Source organism: Notamacropus eugenii, chromosome 4, assembly GCF_028372415.1.
Source record: "Notamacropus eugenii isolate mMacEug1 chromosome 4, mMacEug1.pri_v2, whole genome shotgun sequence".
NCBI lineage: Eukaryota > Metazoa > Chordata > Mammalia > Diprotodontia > Macropodidae > Notamacropus > Notamacropus eugenii.
The window spans coordinates 65,790,559-65,811,289 of NC_092875.1; the positions used below are offsets into that span (position 1 = coordinate 65,790,559).

The window sequence follows — 20,731 nt, forward strand, 5'->3', positions numbered from 1 at the left end:
AGAGGTGTCAAATACAAGGCCTTAGATCAAAAGGTAATAAGGCAATATTTAGCAAAATAAGCAAAAATATAATAAAATGGATAGCATTACATTTTATAACTAAGTCCATACGCCACCTTCAGGGTTCCCTGTGAATGTATTAGTGGCTTCTTTTCTGAGTTTAGCACCACTGGTGTAGGCAGGGACTGTGGTATAGACATAGAGTGATATGGTGTGGACAGTCAGAATGGATGGAGGCAGTGTGGTGGACAAAGACAGGATGGGATAGCTAAACACTGGTTCAGGCAAAGGCAGTACCACCTAGGCAGAAGTAGAGTCGTAGACAGGGACAGAGTGGTGTAGATGGAGACAAAACGCCAGAAAAAAAAGCATTATGGTATAGGCAGGGTTAGTGTGGTGTGGATAAAGGCAGTATGCTTGATACAGGGAGTGTTACATAGGGAAAGACAGCTTGATGTAGACAGAGACTGCCTGATTTAGGCAGAGATAGATAGGAGCAGATAGGTGATGCAGTGGGTCAGAAAGACTCATTTTCCTGAGTTCAAATCTGGCCTCAGATACTTACTAGCTGCATGACCCTGGGCAAGTCACTTAACCTTGGTTGTCTCAGTTTCCTCATCTGTCAGGAAATAATAAACCATTCTAGTGTCTTTGCCAAGAAAATGCCAGATGGGGTCACAAAGACTTGGACACAATTGAACAACAACAAGGTACAACAGCCTAGATGGGCAGAGAAATGTAGGGAGAGGCAAACACAGTTTGGTGCAGGTGGAAGAGCCCTCCCTCTCACAGGGAGATCTGGTTTCTAATCCCACCTCTACCATTAATTCTTTGTGTGACCTCCTTGGGCAACACTCCTTTCTTTAGGCCTAGGTTTCCAGAACAAGAGGCTCAGACTAGGTGATGATCCTAGCCTAAGAACTGGCAAATAAATCTCTGGTCTATCCTCCCAAAGTTGAATCTATTCTATTTCCCTTGTGGGGATTTAGGGTGGGGTAAAGGGGTAGCAGTGGGCTCAGGGAAGGCTTTGGGGCCCTAGGTCAGCACTGGAAAAACTGAGCTCATGCTCAGGGGATCCTATTACATGGGGAGTGGAAGAAGGATAGAAAAAGAAGTAGCTTCCTCCCTTTTACAAGAGGGAAGCAGCTCTGATGGCCCATCTCTCCCTCTCTCCCAGCCCCCCACTGCCTCATGTAGCCAGTAGCTGAATGAAGCTCAGTATCTAGGATTCAAGGAGCTGAAGTGGGGGAATGAATTAGGGTAGTGCCAAACAGGTCATCAGCCCCTCCAAAGATATGGTACATCACACGCACACTCACACAGAGTTCCCCACAGAATAATGATCAGGGATATCATCGATCTAAGGCCCTGGCTTCAGAACAGCTTGGGACCCTATCACCCTGAACCCCAATCAGGCCCAGACTGATAAACCTTGAAATTGATCCCCTCAATCTGTCAAGTATTTATTAAGCACTTATCAGGGGTGCTAAGACACTGGGCTAATTAAGTGAATGGTATACAAAGAAAAGCCAACTCTTCCCCCCTTTACTCAGAGCCTACCCTTGAAGAGCTTACATTGTAAAGGTGAATAATCAGACATATGTCACCAGGGCTGGTCTGGGAATGCCCAGGTTATATAACATAAACACCCACTTGAGGGACTTTTGGAGCATGCCCAGATTGCCTCCCACACATGGAGGGCCCTTTGTCCCCTACCAGAAGTGTGCTAACCCTAAATGTGTGCCTGCCTTTATCTTTAAAACTGCTGAGACTGAGCCCAATTACCTTTAGCTCACTGCTCCATTTTTGACACTCTTTCTGCTGTGTTCTTTTAGTCATCTCTAATAAGTGTCATTCAGAGGGTGAAGATCTCAGTTTATCCAAAGTGAGGGAGTAAAGATCCCTGTTCATTCACAGCTAGGATGCCATAAACTGAACTGGTGAGAGAGAATTTCTTTCCCCTTCTCCCTCTCTTTTGCCCCTGGCTCTGAGAAGTAGGCCTGGGGAATGTTTGTTTCAGACTCTATGTGGTTTATTCCCCTTGGTTTCAGGTGCCAGAGGTGATCCTCATAGGATTGGGAGTTTGAGCCATGAAGAGCTTGGAGCCAGGACTTCAGATGAAGTGGGAACAGTCAGCTAACCTGAGAAGCCAGAGTAGCTGGGATCCAAATCCCAAGAGAGTTTTTGGATTTGGAACTGAATTAGCTATGAACCTAATTCCCTTTCCCTCCCCAGAGACTGAGGGAGTACAAAGGAGGAGGGGGGATTATGTCTCCTATGTGTTGGGGGAATAAATTTGTATATTTGTGATTATGCCTTTTGAAGTAAAAACTCCCATGTAAAAGCTCCCGTGTCCCTCTGCAAATGAGGGAACATTAGTGAAGGCTAGAGTCATTGCATAGAGCCTAGATACACCAGCCCAATCCCCTTACGGGTATCAGAATACCCGAGGAAGAGTAAAATGTAACCTACTTGGCATGTAGGCAGTAGGGGGCCAGGGTAACATAGGTGTTACATAAATAGCAAGTATATGAAGGCAGCATGCAAGGGGAAGACTAAACCCCTGGGCAGCGAGAAGATGACCAGGAAAGGTGTCCCCTGAAGAAGGTGAGATTTGACCAGAGTCCTGAAGGAAACCAGTGATGCCAAAGGTAGAGACAAGGAGAGCATTCCAGGCATTGTAAAGGCATGAAATATTGTATATACTAATATAAAGTGAAGGACTACTAACTGAGACTGCAGGTGGCTTGGGAGCAGCCCACCCACAAGTCTTTGACCTACTGAGTGAGGGACATTGTATCCCAGCACTTCAGAACTGGAAGGTATTATTCAGTCTAAATTTTAGATACTACCTACTTTCTTCATGGGGCAGCTAGGTGGAGCTATAGTGGATAGAGTGCCAGGCCTAGAGTCAGGAAGCGTCTTCTTCCAGAGTTCGATGTGTAACCCTGGGCAAGTCACTTAACCCTGTTGGCCTCAGTTTCCTCATCTGTAAAATGAGCTGAAACAGGAAATGGCAAACCACTCTGGTATCTCTGCCAAGAAAACCCCAAATGGGGTCAAGGAGAATTGGACATGACTGAATAACAACACAAACTCTGTGTAAAGCCTTGCTGCTCATCTTGCTTCTCATACCCTCCTATATTGCTGGTATTCTCTCCCCCATTCAGGTTCCCCATAATACCTGTGTACCTGGTACATTCTCCTCCCTTTCTCCAACTCATACTTTGACAGAGTATAAACTCCTAGAGGGTAAGGACTCTTCCTTTTTTCAACTTCATATCAACAGCAACAGCATCCACCACAGGGCTTCACACATTTTTGCTGCTGTTGGGTTGTGTCTGACTCTTTATGATCCCATTTGAGGATTTCTTGGCAAAGATACTGGAGTGATTTGCCATCTCCTTCTCCAGTTCATTTTACAGGTGAGGAAACTGAAGCAAACAGGGTGAAGTAACTTGCTCAGGGTCACACAGCTAAGAAGTGTCTGAGGTTAGATTTGAACTCAGGAACCTCACAAGTCTTACTGATTCCAAGGCCAGCGTTCTATCCACTGCACTACACAATATATGTTTAATAAATATCTGCAGAGTGTAACTGAATTTTACAGAGGAAAAAACTGAGAGGGAGGGGAAGGGAATTTGACCAAGGTCACCCTGTATGCTCTTGAGAGAGTTGGGGTTTGAGCTCCCATCTGTTGCCACTTCTGCAATGCTGGGGTATCAGGGGTGCCATCTTTGTACAAAAAGGAAAACACGTTCCCAGCACCCAAACGTCTGTTTGTTGATTCAAGGCAGCTATTAGACAGCCAAGTCTACTTTCTTGTTTTTTTCCTCTCCAGTATGGCATTAGTTGCTTGCATAAAATTTATTTTTCTTAGCATCTCTAGTAAAGTCCCTAGAGATAAACTATTAAACTTCTCAGTTCCCAGAGGTAGAAGGAGGCTAATAATGATGATAATAATAAATTCTATTCATTTAGGATCTTACATTCAAATATGCAAACACATCCATGATCTTCTAGATGCCAGAGTTCCTGCCATTGACAGAGACTGCAACCCATCTATCCCTATTCCACTTTCTACCCCTTGACTATGTCCTCAGCAAAGTTCACCAGAGGCTATTCACCTAAGGTAAATGCTAGAGATCTTCCTTGATTTCTCCAGACATTTCAAGGACTTTGTGACTTAGAAAAATGGGTTCACATCAGTTAAGAGAATATTAGAACACAGCACATAGAAGATCAGAACTGGTAAGGGTCTCAGAACACAGAATGCCAGAGCTGGGAAAGCCCTTATAACACAAGATATCAAAGCTGAGAGAGCCCTTAGAACACAGGAGGGCCCTCAGATTGTCAGAGCTGGAGGGTGCTTAATATCAGCACAGAGAATGTCAGAGACATGAGGAACCTTATACATTATCTCATCTTATATAACAATAGTGAGGTAAGCAGGGTCACCAACTTGTAATGTGCGCTTGGGGCAAGTTCTATCCTTCTCTGGTCCTCAGTTTCCACATCTTTAAAATGAGGTCAGACTAGATCATCACTCAGGTACTTTCCATTCTATATTCTATGTTTAAAGGCTCTTCCCACTCTAGTAGTCCATACTTGAAGTTCTGGCCTCTTCCAACATTTTATGCTATAATGTCTCTCCCAGTTCTGACATTCTATTTTTAATGTTTGGTAATTCATTCAATACTGCACAAACTATGTATGTGCCAGGCCCTGTGCAAAGATGTCATCAAGATCCAACGTTCTATATCCTAAGGTTGTTTCAAAATGGGGCCAACCTGCACACCTTAATCCCAGCTGGCTGCTGTGGAAAACACTTTGTAAACCTCACAGTGCAAAAGAAATGTGCCCCATTATTTTTCCTGCTCTGAAGTTCTAATTCCACGATCCAGGCAACTCCACAGGAGGCCAATCCCCACTTTAGATTCAGACAAAATTCAATTAACAAACTTGAGCCAGAGGTACAGGATCACACAGGGCGAGGTAATGCCCTGGAAGAAGCCCTAGGGCGGAGGGCAGGACACCTGAGTCCTTCCTCTGACTCGGTCACTAACTCTCTCGGTGACCTGTGACCTCCGGCCCTCTCTGGGCCTCGTCTGCTCTTCTGTCCTATGGCTCTAGATCCCCTTCCAGGGCTTAGTGAGTCCTCAGAGAGACAAATAGAAAACTGTAAAGTGGTTCTCTGAGGTACATTCCCTTCCTCCGGGCTCGGTCTGCACACCCCCTCTCCCCAGGCAAATGGCTCCCCTTCCCTCCAGGGACACTTTGCAAATGAGCCCCAGGCCCGCCCCCTCCTCCATGCAAAGCCCAGACCAACGTAAAGCAGGCGGCTCTGGAGCTAGTGTGCGGGAGGGAGACGAGAACCCAAAAGCAGAAACAAACAACAGAAAAAAAAAAAACGAACCCACTAACCCACCCCCTAACCGCTTCTCGCGGCCTCTCGCCTCAGAAAGTCCGGCCTCCACAGTGGGCGCTGAGCAGAGCAACGAGGGCGGAGCCCGGACGGGCCGGGCCAGGAGAGGGGAGGAGAGAAGAGGGGAGGGGAGAAAAGAGGAAAGGAGGCGGGACCCTGCAAAGGACTAGCCAATTGACCTGTCAATCACGTCCGCCGCACCCTCTCGTTGGATGATGCCCTGCGGGCTTATCATTCCATCTCCTGGTCCTCCCTGTGTCGTCATGCCTCCTTCTTCCTCTCCCTCCCTCTTGCTAAATCTAGCCTCACACGTGCTCCTCCGCTAAGAAACATAGTCCACTTCCCGCACTGCCCCCCCACCCCCACCCCCGCCCCGGCCTCCCTCTCCTTTCCCCCTCCCGGGCCCCACATAGGTTCTCTGGTCCTTCCTGGTCATCATCTCGATACTGTCTTCCCCCTCTCACCCTTCCAGGGAGCTCATGGCAGGAACGGGTTCAGAAACAGAGGGCCGGGCAACCAGCCGAATAACAGACAGAAGGAGTTTTTAAAGAAGCCCAAAAGAGAGGCGTAGGGTGTCTTCTAGAAATCACTTGTGAGTTTGTTTGCTTGTTTTATTCAGGGGAAGGGGAATTCTCTCTGTTTTTGCAAAATTCCCCTCCTTTCCTCTACTAGCAAGGGAAAGCGTTCATACTGGACTCAGAGTTCGCGCCCTCCAAGGGCCCCGGGGCCATCTACCCGGGAGCCCGGTCTCACTGCAGCTCGCCTGCCCGCTTGCGGGGCCGCTGGACAGCGACGGCGGAGGGATACGAAGGGGGTGGGAGGAGCGGGGGGGATCCGAGGCGGAGCGGTGACAATGTGGAAGGGGGAGGGGACGGAGACTGGGAGGGAGAGGTGGAGGTGGGGGCGGCTGGGGGGTGGGGGGGGGGAGGGTTGGAACATGTCTCCTGCCGCAGGAAGATGAAGTGGTTACAATTGTAGCGGAGCCCCGGGGTTCCGGAGGGCTCGGATGTGAGCGCGCGCCGGCGGCAGCGGCGGCGGCCAGGGCGGATACATTGTAGCGGCGCTTGGAACGCGGCCCGGGAGCCCCGCGCGCCGCTGCCTCGCGGGGCCCAAGGCGGCCGCGAGCTACGGAGCAAGGGGGCGGCCGAGGGGCTGGGGGGGGGAAGGGGGGCAGAGAAAGGGACGAGGCGCCCACGCGCGAGTCGTCGGGAAGCAGCCGCCCGTGGGGCCGCGGTGCGGCGGCGGGGGGCTGGGGGAAGCCCGCCCGGCCAGACCCCACCGCTTTTGTCCACGCCGCCTTCGGGCCCGAGGAGCCGGGCTGGTGCAGGACCTGGCGGGCGGGCGGTGTTGGGGGGACGCCGCTGCCGCCGCCGCCGTCTCCGCTGCTGTTTCATGCCCCCGACCCTCGCGACCCTGGCTCACAGCTTCCCGCCCGCCGGATGCGATTTCTTACCGAGAAGGTAAACAGCCTGCGCCGGCTGGGGTGAGGAGTGGGGTAACTGGCTGGAGGTGGGGTGGGGGCGCGCTGCACGGCGCTGAGGACTTCCTCGCCCCCCTCCCAAGGGCTTTGTGTAGGCACCTCGGGCCGGAGCCCCGATAAAGTTGGACTCAGTTCTCTTTCCAGGAGAGGAAGTTTGGGGGACGCACGGTGCTTTGGGGAGGTGGGGGGTTGTGGGGCAGAACGCTCCCGGCTTCCCTCGGCCAGTCTTGCTGTCTGGCCCCCGTGGCTTCCTGGGGACTAGCTTTGGGGCACCGGTTGGGGGGAGGGGTGGAGGCGGCAGCTGGAGGGGACTCATTGTTCTGTTAGCCAAGTTTAAAGGGCCCAGAGGGACAGGCTGGGTCTACCCCCCCCTTTTTTGTAAAGATGAGGAGGTAAAGAGTACAGGGTACTCCGAAAGACCCATTTCCAGCCCCCTTCACCCCTCTTTCTTACCCAAATGTGCGTACACTTTGCTGAACTTTAGGAACTGGGATTGGGGGAGGTTGGGGGGGGGGGTACAGAACGGGACGCTCCAACTTGGTCTGTTCTGTAAAGTTTGGTTGGCTTGGCTGGGGCTCATGTTCTTTCTCCCCCACTCTCCTCCCCTTCCCTCAGAGCCCCTTAGCGGGGCCTGCCCCTGGTGGAGTGAGTGTGTAAGTGGGGCGGGGGGGGGGGGGGGGGAAGGCGGAATCCAAGAGCTGGCATTTGCAGGCCCCGGCCCTGAGTTTGGGAACAGGCCGGGGGAGAGGGGGTGGGGAAGCCCTTTTGTCTGAAGGCAAGAAGGTGCCTCTCCTAACTGGTGTCTCAGGTTGAAGTACATGGGGTGGGGGGGTGAGAAGGGAGGGGGTGCGGGGGTGGGGAGGGGTACGGTGGAACATCTGCTCCGCGTTAACTCGGGGAAAGGCTTTCTCCGCTGGCATGCGGCGGCAAAACTGCTGTGAATGATTTCAGATTGAGGCATAACACGCCCCGGCCGCTCCGTGGGCTTCAAAGGGATCCCCACCGCCCGGGCTCCCCGTGCCTTGGCCGCGGTCGGGGGGGGGGGGGGGCGGGAAGAGGAAAGAGACTGGCAGCGGCTGTCTGAGCTCATCGATTTCACTTGTTCTTCCCCCCACCCCCCGGACACCCCCTCCTTTTCCCTTGAGCTACTCCAAGTTAGCTTTTGAGAGGGGGTTGGGGAGAGAAAAGTTATTATTCTCATTCATGAAGTTAGGACTTTTTCTGGACTGAACGGAAAAGGTCAGTTTCTTCTTAAAGTTTCATGCCTGGGGCGGGGTGTTAATTTAAAAAGACATCTCTGGTGACTTTTTTTCCGGGGGGGGGTCTTGGTTAGGGGCAGTGGTCCTCCCCCCATTTTCTTTTCCTCAGCTGGAGTCAGGTGGATAGTTCTCCCCCATACCACGCCCCCCTTCTCCGCCCCCACCCCACACGCAACCCCCTTCTCCCTCCCTTTCTTGTTTTTGAGCGGGTATCCGCCCCCGGGGACCCTTGGGGAGAGTCGAAGACTGCCTGGCGAGGAAGGGGAGCAATTATTTCCCAAGTTACCTTAAATAAAAAGCCTTTATTGGCTTTTGTTTTCTTGGGGAGGAGCATATTCAACTTAACAAATATTTATTAAGCGCTAGCTGTATGCTAGGTGCTGCTCTAGACTCACTTAAAATCCTCGTGTACCCTTTCCCTTCCCCCACCGAAGACGGGGGAGGAGCCGAATTTTACTCGTTTTTTTCTTTAACTTTTTTTCGGGGTGTATGTGTGTGTGTGCGTGCGTGAGCGCGCTTGTGTTGTGTGTTGTGCACTTCATTTAAATTCGTCTTGACATCTGGCGCTGGGGGCCGCTCCAAGAATGGGGAGAAATTTTGATTTCTACCCCACCCCCCATCTTTGAGCCCAGGCTATAGGTGCAAAGAGAGTTCTACAGTGCACGTCCACCCCCACCCAAACGTCTGCTGGAGGGATCCTGGAGTGGGAAGCAGCCTTAGTTGCCCTCCCCCCCAATCATTCCCATTTCCGGAAGGAAAACTCATACTTACAGTTCTTATTTTTATAGTTGAATCTCTCTACTCCTGAGTTTGGAGAATTAATTTAGTGGTGATTGGATGACCCTGCATTGTTCAGTGCCTGGTGGGCTGGCCCTTTAAGAGGGGGAAGGGCCCGGCTGGCCCTTACAGATCCCCCAAAGGCGATAACTGGCCCTCCACCCTAGATGTCGAGTGGCCCATATTTTTCCTCCCTCTTCTCTTTTCCTCATTGGTTGGTTGTCTCCCCCCCCCTTCCCCCCCAGCAGAGCTGGGAGGCTGGCAGCCCCCAAAACAAACATCCGAGTGTGAACCTGAATGGGGAACTTGTTCATCGCCTGGGGCGCCATGTGCACTGGCCCCCAGCCGGTCCGGGGCCCCTTGGAGATGGGAAGGATTTGCCAGGGTTTTAGCGTTTACAAAACATTCATCTGTCAACTCCCCCACCCTCCGGAGTTCAGCCTTCTTCATTAAAAACTCTCTACTCTCTCTTCCCCTCCCTTCCCCCTCTGTTGGGCTCCCCTCTCCTTGTCCCCCCACTTCTCTGTGGGTCTGTATTTCCTTTTTGTGTCTCTTTCCCCTTCTTGGTGGGTCTGTGTCTCCACCCTTTCTCCGTGAATTTTTGTCTCTAACTCCCCCCCCCCCACACACACACACACCTACCTCTTGATCTGTGTTGCTCCCCCCCATTATCTGTGAGTCTCCTCTCCTTCTGTGTGGGTCTGCATCTCCTACTTTTCTCTGTGGGTCTCTTTTTCACCCTTCTCGATGGGACTCTCTTTCCTTGCCCTTTTCTATGTGTTTCTCCCCCTCTTTTCTATGGGTCTCTTTCTATCCTCCCTTATTCTCCCTGGATCTGTCTTTTCTCCCCTTCTCTGTGGTTTTCTCTCTCTCCTCTTATCTCTGGGTGTATGTCTCTTTTCCCTGGGTCTCTCTCTCTCCTTTCTGGGTTATTCTCTTCTCCCTTCCTCTTCTGTCTCCGTTTCTCCCCCTTTCCTGAGGTTCTTTACCCTCTGCCGATATGTCTCCCTTCCATTCTGTGTGTGTTGTTCTCCTGTCCTCCCCCCTCCTCGTTTGTGGCCTTGATTCACATCTCTGTCTCTCTGCATGTCATTCTCTCTCTCTCTTTCTGCCTCCCTGGGCCCTACCCTGCGTCTGCTTCTCTCCTCACTACTCTATCTCGCTCCCTTTTCCTTTCGTTTGTTCACCTCACCCCCCATCTCTCTCTCTCCCACCGACACATGTATATCCTCTGTCCCTCCCCCTCCCATCCCCCACAGTGTCTCCAGGCTCTCCGGAGCTGTTGCCGCTGTTGAGTCTGTGGGAGTATGAATCAGCAGCAAAGGATGGCTACAGTCGGGACAGACAAAGAACTCAGTGACTTGCTAGACTTCAGCATGGTAAGCAGTCTTGGGGGCTGTTTAAAGGGCCTGAGGCCTGAGGACCTGATTGTCTGGTCCCTCCCCCTCCCCCAACTTCTCCGGCCTCTGCCCTGGACCTGTGGAAGGGAAGGCCCTGAGGCCCTCCATACCCCTTTTCACTTGTCTGAGGTAGAAGTAGGCTCCTAATTCTCCTCCCCCTCCCCAGCCCCTTGCTAGGGAAGGAAGGAGAACAAGTGGGCATGACCTGCAGCACTCCCCCACCTCCAGTGAGGGCAAGGGGAAGGGAAGACACAGGGAGTGAAAAGTCAACTACTTTTGGGGGGCAACTCTGAACAAAACACAGCGCCCACGATCCTGGGTGCCATTCTGTCCAGTAAAGACCTGAAGTGTCCTGTTCCCTCCAGGCCAAACATAGCTGAATGCCCCTGTTCCCTCTGTCAGAGGATGCTCCTGAGCGCCTCTCACCTACAGTCTTCTACTGACCACAGAAGAAAGCTGAATAAGAAAGTCATCCTCCCTCCCCCCTTGTTAGACTTCTCCAGTTGCTGTTAAAGTTAGGATATGGGTGTAGATGAGTGTGTTCTGGAAAAGATGTGGAGCTTAGAGAGATCTTCTAGTCTTTGGGTCCTGCATTCCTTGGGAAGCCTATGGATGGATCCCTTCTCAACAAGGTTTTCAAATACAAGAAAGAAAATACCTAGATAGGAAACCAATTCTATTAAGACACAGGTTACCGAATTTTTTTTTTTAAGTTCATGGAACCTAGGTTAAAAACCTTAGTTTTGGGGAAATTGAGGCATAAAGGAAGGGAAATGACTTGTACAAAGTCATCTTGGCAAAATGGTGCCAGAACTGGGCTCAAAACGTGTCTCTTTCCCCATTTTCCCCAACCCCAGGGTTCTTTTCACTAGGTCACTGCCTTGAAGTATGGGGAGCTGGAGGCCAGGCAGAGGCTGCCATTTCAGAAAGATAACACTTTCTGCATGAAGCTGTTTCCAGGCCCTTAATTCAGCGTCTAACCTCTGTGGCTTATTTCCAGTATATCTATATACATCTGCCTGGTCCAGAGTTGTTTACCCATTGTCTCCCCTTAGACTGGGAGTCCCTTGAGAGCAGGACTTGTCTTTTGCCTTTCTTTGTATCCCCAGCACTGAGTACAATACCTGGCACATAGTAGGTACTTAATCAGTGTTTATTGACCGAGTAAAGTCTGAATGGAGGCTGGCTTGGTTGGAAGAGAGATAAGGTGGGTGTTATGCTGGTGACCTGGGGCTTGGCTTTGAGCTGCACTTACTGCCATCCCCTCCCCCACTCTTTTCCAGTCCCCTTTCTCCCAGGTCTTCCCATAGCCTGGTCATTCCATTCATCTGTCCCTGCACCCTGGCTGGCCTACCACCTGGCAGGATCAGTCTGGCGCAGGGGAAAGAGGCTGAGGGAGACAGCAGGGAGACCTGGCTTGAGATCTTGGCTTTTATGAGTATGGGCAAATGACTTGTCCTGCCTGAACCTCAGTTTCCCCATCTATAAAATGGGGGACATTAAACCCTAATTCACAGGGTTGTTGAGAGATTTGAATGATAACTGATGGTATGAAGCATTTTGGAAACCTTCAAAACTACAATAGATAAGGGAGCAGCAGTTAGGAATACTGGCCCTGGAGTCAGGAGGACCTGAGGACTTGAGTTCAAGTGTGACCTCAGACACTTCCGAGCTATGTGACCCTGACCAAGTTATTTAACCCCGGTTGTCTCCAAAAAAAATTAAAGGAAGAAAAGAAAAATTATATAGATGTCAGGCATTCTTATTAGTAATAGTGATTTTGACAGTTACTAGCTGTGTGATGGAGGCAGGTCCATTGACCTTAGCCTCAGTTTCCTCATCTGTAACAAAGGCAGTGTGGTGCCATGAGGAGATACTGGAGTACAAAGATCAGGATTTAGCTTCTGCTTTGACTTCCCAGATGGCTTTGAGCCAAGAGGTCAAGGTGGACAGAGCACTGGACCTGGCATCAGGAAGACCTGAGGTTGAATTTGACCTTAGACATTTAACCAGTGGTGTGACCCTACACAAATCACTTCTCCGTTGTTTGCCTCGGTTTCCTAATCTGTAAAATGGAAATAATAATAGCACCAGCTCCCAGCGGCAGCTAGGTGACACCTATCTATTCTAGAGTCAGTAAGACTAACCTGGACTCAGACCCTTGCTGACTGTGTGACCCTGGGCAAGTCAACTCTGTTTGCCTCAGTTTCCTCACCTATAAAGTGGGCTGGAAAAGGAAATGGCAGACTACTCCTGTATCTCTACCAAGAAAACCTCAAATGAAGAGTCAGAGACAACTGAAAATTATTGAACACTGCTACCACCACTTCCCAGGGTAAGTGGGAGGCTCAAATGAGAAAATAAAATCCTTTGCAAACTTTGAAGGCTATATAAATGTCGGTCACTATTATTGTTCCTGGGTCCAGGAACTCTCCTGAACTGTGCTCTCCAAACTGCCACCCCCACCCCTTTCAATCTGTACAGGAGGAGTTAGGCAAGATCTGAATTCAGATGTTTTTGATTCCAGGTCCAGTCAGTTCTTTACTCACTACATTGGGCTGCTACTCAAGGACTTCTCAGTGGTGTTCTTGTGAGGCTCTGCTGGTAAAGGATGAGAGAATAATCTCCTGTTTGTTACTATTTCTGCCAGTCCACCAAATAGCATTTATTAAGCACCTACTATGTGCCAGGCACTGTGTGAAGCCCTGAGGATACAAAGCAATATATACAAAAGAGTCTCTGTCTCCAAGGAACTGCCAGACTAATGCGGGAGACAAAGGCAAGCAGTTGTGGACAAGTAAGATACAATGTAGACAGAATAAATTGGAAGTGATAAAGCGAGGGAACAGTAGTATTGGGGGTGATCAGGAGAGGCTTCTTGCAGAAGTGGAGATGAACTGACACTCGAGGAGGCTTGGAGAGGGAGATAAAGAGGGTTGCAGGTGCAGGGGACAGCAAGGGACAATGCCAAGAGTGGAGAGATGGTGTATCTCATGTAAAGACCAGCCAGGAAGCCAGTATCAGTGGATAGAAGAGTGGGTACTTGGTGGATGAAGGTATTAAAAAAAGTTTACAGAAGTGGGGGGGGGGGCAGGTTCTGGGGAGGCAGTAGAAAGCCTGATCTGATGGGAGGGGTGGGTAAAAGTACAAATTTGTAACAAGGAGGGATTTAGAGTTTTCAAAACACATCTATCCCATGTGATATCTTGATAGCTCTTGGAGAGCCCCCAGCGTGGGGGAGGCTTGTTTATCCCATTTTACAGATGAGGATACTGAAGCCAGAGAACACTTGTCTCAGGATATACAGTGACTCTATTGTATATTAGGAATCAGGACCCAGTATCCCAGCAATGGATGTGGCATGTAACATGGCATAGAGTGGGAATCCGGAAGACTCTTTACTAGCTCTTTGACCTCAGGCTCTTCATCTAAAATACTACTGCCAACAGACAGCATTGATACAGCATTTGAAGGTTTGCAAAGCACTATTAAGTATTAGCTCATTCATGTCTCTTCCCATCAGCCCTGGGAGGTTAAGTGCTATTATCCCCATTTTACAGATGAGAAAACTGAGGCAATCGTAGGTGAGGTCACTGGCCCAAGGTCATGGAGCTAGTAGGTTTCTAAGGCTGGATTTGAACTGAGCTCTAACTGATTCCAAACACTGCCCCACCTGGCTGCCAGGTCAAAAAGGTGGTACCTGGAGAACCTACCTCCTGGTTGGTTGGGAATGAACACCAAATTTTGTAGAGATTTAACTGTCAGTATCATTGGACCCTCCAGTGAAGCACTCATTTTTTTAGTTGAAGAAACAAAGATGTAATAACAGAAGATGTAAATAAAGGTCTTCTGACTCCCACCTTGGTCCACTTTCCTCTATATCCCCCTGCCCTCTTTCCTCTATATCCCCCTGCCCTCTTTTACACCTTGTGATCTACATACTGTGCCTCATTGCATCTGTAAGATCCTTGAAGGCTCAGGTTATCTCTTCCTTATTTTTATATCTTAGCACAGAGTTCTACACACTACTGATTGCTTAATCATTACTTTTTTAAAAAAATCTCTGTTTTATACAGAAAGAAACTGATTTCTGGTAAGGATGGAGCATGGAAATGACTTGGCCAAGGTCACTCAGTAGGGCAGGGGCCGATTTGGGAATAGACTTCAGGGCTCTTTGCTTATTTCCCATATTAAATCCAGTTTGCCCTGAAACGTTTTTTAGTCCATTTAATACTCTCCTCTTCTCAGAAAAAAAGACCTGCAACAGGAGAGCCAGCTCTACTTGGCCTCCGGAAAGGCGAGTGGTATTTTTAAGGCCGTTTTTTATTTTTTTTTCTGTGCTTCAGTAATTTGGGTTTCTTTTCAGAGTTGTTTTGTCAAACTGAAATGTCCCAGGGCATCAGCCCATAACAGGCATGGGTGGCTGAGATCACAGGCTTGGAGCCTTCCTGGGGTGCCTAGGGGCCCCAAACACTCGCCAGGTCCCACCAAAAGTCTACTTCTTTTGCTCAGTTCTTAGCAACAATGGAGCCTGATGAGGGCAGGGATTAATAAACCCCTCTGCCTCTTGGGTCAAGTCAGTCAAATAAAGTATTCCTTGTTCTTGGTCCTGTGAGTTAAAAAATGTAGCCTCATGTATTTGTCAGAGCCAGAAGGGACCACAGAACACAGAATGTTCAAAGTTAGAACCATAGGAACCATGTAGTACAATCTTCTCATTTTACACATGGGAAAACTGAGTCAGAGAGGCAAGATGATTGTCCTCACCCACACCGAAATTAGGAACTATCTCTCACCAGGGTTGTGATGATTGCCTGAGATAATATACATAAATGCTTCATCCTTAACTTAGGATAAAGAACTTGGCCTCTGACACTGGATGACTCTAGGCAAATCATTTAACCTCTCTGATCCTCATTCTTCTCATCTTTAAAATAGGAATAATATGGAACCTATTCTTATTAGTGATAAAACTGAGCCTTAAAAGGCTGAGTTCCTGACTCCCCAACTTCAGATTTTTTCTACTGGACCCAATTTCCAGTTATGTTATGATGTGAAAATCTGGGATGTAAATGTAGAGGCAAAATACAATTTAGAGGACAGACAGAGAGAGGGAGAGATGGCACCCAACCCCCTCCCTTTCCTCTTCCCTTCCTACCTTCTAGAGCAGAGCAGGGGAAGACTGGTGGGGAGGGAGGTGGAGAGGTTGTTTTTTGGGGTGTGTGTATGAGAGAGAGAACTGACACATCAGTTGGGGGCCCCACAGCCCACCCCCTGCCACAAAGCAGAGAGAGGGAGAGGGGAAGAGCTCACGTGTCTACCAAGAGGTTGGGGGAGGGATTCCAGAGTGGGGGGCCTGGGTGTCTTCCAGGACCGCCCCTAGGAGATGTGTGGGTGGGCAGAGGGTTGTAAAGCAGGTCTATAAATAGCAAGGGGGTGGAAGCCCCCAAAGCAGAAAGCATGCCCCGAGAAAAAAAGGGCTGCCAGCGAGACAAAACAGGAGACAATGCTCAGTGAACTCAGGTTCGTTCATTTGAACTCATTTCTACGCACTAGCACGCTCCTCTGAGGCCCCAACGGCCAGACCTCTGTTTTAGGGATGAAATGCTCTGTTGTGGGAAGACTTGGCCTTAAGGTCAAGAGACCTGGCTTCTAGTCCTGGTGCTGGTGTCTGCATTGCTATGTGACCTTGAGCAAGTGACTGTCCCTCTCCGAGTCTCATTTTCCCCACCTGTAAAATGGAGGTATTGATTAGACCTCTCAAGCTTCCTTCCAGTTTCAGCATGCTGCAGCTGAGCTATCCCAGAGTGCTTGATGCACAGTGGTTTTGGTTTTGGTTTTTTTAACCTTAGATAGCTCTACTGAAAATCATATGAGGTATAATTGAGGAATCCCTAAACTGGAAGACAGGAACCTTGATTTGGGAAATAACTTGGTCAGATTCCCACATAGAGATAGTGAAAGATTTAGAACTAGGATTATCTGTCCCTAAGAACACAAAGTGTCAGCTGGGAAGATCCTTAGAACACGATGTCAGAGTTAGTGGGGAGGGAACCTTAGAACATTAGATGTAGGAGCTGGAAAGGACATGAGAGCAGTGAATGCCAGAGCCAGGGGGAAGATGTCAGAGCTGGGAAGGCCTTTTAGAGATCTGGTTCCCAAGCCCCTCATTTTAGGTGGGAGAATGAGCCCAGAGAAAAGAACTGATTTACCCAACGTCATCCAGCCTATGTTATTATGTAAGTGGGTGAGGGCAGGGGTCCAAGGCCCTTTGTACCATCCCCTGCTGCCTTTTGGTCTAGATATTATTTCAGTTGGTCAGTTACTGTTTCTTACTGTGCCCAGATCTATCCTGGCCAGACTCTAGGGGATGAGTGGGGAGGGCATCTCAGTGTGAAGCCCTATCCCTGTCCTCCCAAAGGAGCTGTGTGGTTGGAAGGGCCCAAAGCCAGGAGACTTCTCCTGGGCCTGGGTTGCCAGAGAGGCCTCTAGGCATCTGGATGATGGATAGCTAGCAATCTCACAAAATCCTGGACTTTAAAGTGAGAAAGAACTTTAAAGAGTTTTGGGACCAGGGTCTTTTCACCGTCTTTCATGACTTGGTCCCCTTTGGCCATGAGTCTGGTGAAATCTATGGATGGATCCCTCAGAATAAGGTTTTTAAATGCATAAAAGAAAATTCATATAATTTTTTCAAAGAAAACCAAGTATTTTAAAATAGTTATTAAAAAAATTTTATAGAGCTCAAAGTAAGAGCCCCTGAGCTATCCCCTTTCCCATTTCATCTCCCATTTTACAGATTAGGAAACTGATGCCTAGAGCTAGGAAGGGGCTTCTAAAAGATCTCAGGGCTAGAGTTGGGCCAGAGGTCCCTACCTCCAGCTTGGGCACACTTCCCCCTGGACCACTCTTTGCTGTGTGATCCTGGACAAGTCACTTGATGTTGTTTAGTCTCTTTTGTCTTCTATCGAATGGATGTTATGGGGAACGTCCTCTGAGGGAACCTCGAGGCATTAGAGAAGAATGATCTGTTGGTCTTCTCAGAGGACTTGAGAAAGTAGGAAAGTAGCCCCTCCCAGCCGGGGCATAGTCCATGGGGAAACAGGCTGGTAGCTGTGGCAGGGAAGGGCGAGTAGCCCGCTGAGGCTGGAGCTGGAGCCTGGAGGCCTGCACGCACTAGGCTTGGGCCTTGAAGCGTCACTTAAGGAGGGGCTCGCAGCCTCAGGTTGTCAAGATTTCATCTCCGTCGCCCTTAGTAGAAAGAGTGATGGGCTTGAGAGTCAAGAACTGAGTTTGCATCCTGTGCAGGCAAATCGCTCATTCCCTTTTGAACTTCAGATTTCTTGGTGAAATGAGCATCTTAGAATGCTTTGGTAGAGTATCTAAAACTCCATAACAGAGCCCAAAAGGATTTGGTCAGAGGGCTGCACTTGAGGACCTGGAGGGCCACAGGTGACCTCGAGGCTGCAGGTTCCCTTCCCCTGGCCTAGTGGATACAGGGCTGGCCTCAGAACTCAAAAGATCTGGGTTCTAGCCCTGCTCTCACCCATACTGGCCATGTGTGGGATGTTGGGTAAGTCACTTACCCTCTCCATGCTATAGGCAGATCCCTTGAGACTACAAGTTACAGAGGAAGGAGTGAATGACTGTGAGAGATCTTCCTGCCCAGACCCTATGCCTTTTTCAGGAAGCAGGGCCCCCTCTCTTCTAGCTGCTTACAGGAAGAGGGATACCAGCCCTTGAGGGATGGGCTATTTTCTCTCTTGTTAGGATTTTTTTTTAATGTTGTTAATCTGCTTAATCTTTGAGGAATTAAAATACCCAGGCAGTTTTTTTCAGGTACCAGGGAGACAGGGAATAAAGGGAGTGTGGGAGACAGGCTAGGCCAGGTTTCTACAGCAGCTTTCCATTGCCCTCTTGACCCCCATCCCACTCCTTCCTTCTGCTCAGACCCCTTTGGTGACTCTGAGAAGCCCCCCAAGAGAAGATGCAAAGTCCTTAACCTGGAATTATGGGAAGTTCCTCTCCTTTGCCTCCCTCCTCCTTCCCAAGTTTGGCCCTCACCTCCTCTTCTGGTCACAGCAGAAGACCTGGACTCAGTCTCCTAGCAGCTCTACTCCTAGGACACCTAGAGCTGAAGGCCCTTCCAGCTTGGATCTACCATCTCTTCCTTCCTCAGCTCTGAACAAACCCTCTACTTTTGTCAACTAGGCCAGTCTCCTCAATGCCCCTCCATCTCCCATACACACAGGTGCACACAGATTATGAGGAAACTGAGGCCCGGAGAGGGATTTGCCCAATGTCACATGTCAAGGACATAGATTAAAACAGATCCTCCAAAAACACCCTCCCACCTCAATGCCCTGATCTCTTCAGTCAATGTCAGCCGCTAAAAGAGGCCTTAGAAATCCATAGAATGAAAGGGTCTCCAGGGTCATCTGGTTTATCAGGATTCTTGTTTCTGGTTTCTTTGATCCATTTGAAGGATCCCTCCAGTAATAGGGAGCCCTCACAAGTTCCAAGGCAAACCATCCCAAGTTTGGGTAGCACCAAGCACTGGGTGGTTTTCTCGCACTTAGAGCCTTAGTTCTTCCTCTGTGGTTTCTGTTTCTCTTACATTCTGTCCTCTGGGGCCAAGCAGAACAGTGGGATCCTTCTTCCTCATGGCAACCCCTCAGGTATTCAAGAATAGCTGTTGTCTTTGACCTGGACCTTCTCTTCTTAGGCCTGAACCTCATGTAATGGCATATTCCCACTCTCCTGGTTAGCCTCCTGCATATATTACACTTGTCCATCTCCGCTCTGTAATGTGTTGCTCAGGACTGGACACGGTTTTCCAGGCAGAAGACTGAGGGCCTGGCCACCCCTCACTCCATGGTCAACATGGACGTTTTAGTTCAGGCTAGCGTCACAATAACTGTAGGATAGCCATATCTCATGGTTGGCTTACGGCACTTGGAGACCATTAACACTCCCTAATCTTTTTCATGGGAACAGTTTTCCCTTCTGGTTGGTTTATTCCAAGTGTAGGACTTTACATGTATACCCATTAAATGTCACTTTATTTAGAATCAGCCTATCCATTCTAGAGGACAGGTAGGTGGCACAGTGAATGCTGCCATGCCTGTAGTCAGGAAGTTCTGAGTTCAAATTTCACCTCTGGCAAATCACTTAACTTTAATGTGCCTCAGTTTCCTTGTCTGTAAAATGGGGATCATAGTAGCACCTAGCTCTCTGGGTTGTTGTGAGGGTCAAATGAGATATTTGTAAAAGTGCTTAGCACAGTGCCAGGGACACAGTAGGTGCTTAATAAATGCTTATTGCCTTTCCCATCATTGTTGTTGGAGATTAAAATGGCGCACTGCCAAGGGCAGATCCATAGAAGTGTGGCACTAGAGACTTCTTTCTGCCTTCTCTTTGAGTTCTACCATTCAACTAATTCTGAATCTGCCTCACTGCTGTTGTTTGGTCCGTATCTGTCCATCTTGCCCATAAGTTGATCCTGGTCACCATGCCTTGCCAAAGACCAAAAATGCTGTGGCATTCCCCACTGATCTAGTAACTCTGTCCAGGAAAAGGATCCTAGATTAGTCTCGCATGACCTTTTTTTTTTATCTTTTTTAAAAATTATTTTGTTTTTATCATTCTACAATATGACCTATTCTTGGTGAAGACACACTAGTTCTCTAGTAGGAGTGAAAACCATTAAGGATCTTGTTTTCCTCCAATGGCTTTCGATGACTCACACTTCTGGGCCATGAGTGCAAGAGGAATTGAGGCCCCTTAGACTCAGCCATAATCCCCAACATCTTTCTCTTTGAATACAATGCTGGGCTCTAGAAAAGAAGCCCAAAGCCCTAAACCCAGCTCTGCCACTGATTTTGCTAGAAAGCATCAGACTAGTCTTTTCCTTGCCCTGGGTCTCAGTTTCCCCATATCTAAAATGAGAGGTTTGAACTTAATTATCTGTAGTATTTTTGAGCTCCAAGATTCAACATTATATTTTCTTAAAAAGTTCAGCCCCCAGAAAAAAATATTTTTGGGGATGTTCCCCTTGATACCAAAAGTTAGTCTTGTGCCTAAACAACAAAGTCTCACCCAAATTTCTTTCTTTTTCTTCCCTCCACCCTCTATCTTTCCCTGTCCCTCTGTGTCTCTCTCTTTGTTTTGTAGATGTTCCCGTTGCCAGTCGCCAATGGAAAATCCAGGCCTACCACATTGACCAGCACTCAGTTTGGAGGCTCAGGTATTGTGATTTTATTTTCCTTATTGTTTGTAAACTATTGAAATAAACAGAAATGTATTCTGTTCTCTACCCACCACCCTCACCCCTGCAACTAGGTCTCTTGCTTGGAGTTACTAATGTCATCATATCCTGTCTTTCCCATCC

General features: G+C 49.0%; 1 protein-coding gene across 12 annotated transcripts in view; it reads left to right on the top strand.

Annotated features, from left to right (window-relative positions):
* Positions 1 to 5,836: 5,836 nt before the first annotated feature.
* The window catches only part of TCF3 (transcription factor 3), a 97,391-nt gene continuing 82,496 nt past the window's right edge, over positions 5,837 to 20,731 (top strand). For 5 of the 12 annotated variants that reach the window (XM_072601544.1, XM_072601547.1, XM_072601548.1 and 2 more), the window contains exons 1-3: positions 6,746 to 6,885; positions 10,201 to 10,320; positions 20,515 to 20,589. In XM_072601544.1, the coding sequence (XP_072457645.1) occupies positions 10,249 to 10,320; positions 20,515 to 20,589 (147 nt within the window). In that variant the 5' untranslated portion in view covers positions 6,746 to 6,885; positions 10,201 to 10,248. Of the gene's footprint in view, positions 6,018 to 6,563; positions 6,886 to 10,200; positions 10,321 to 20,514; positions 20,590 to 20,731 lie in introns of those variants that run through there. The other 7 variants (XM_072601553.1, XM_072601555.1, XM_072601551.1 and 4 more) reach the window with 6 other exon arrangements.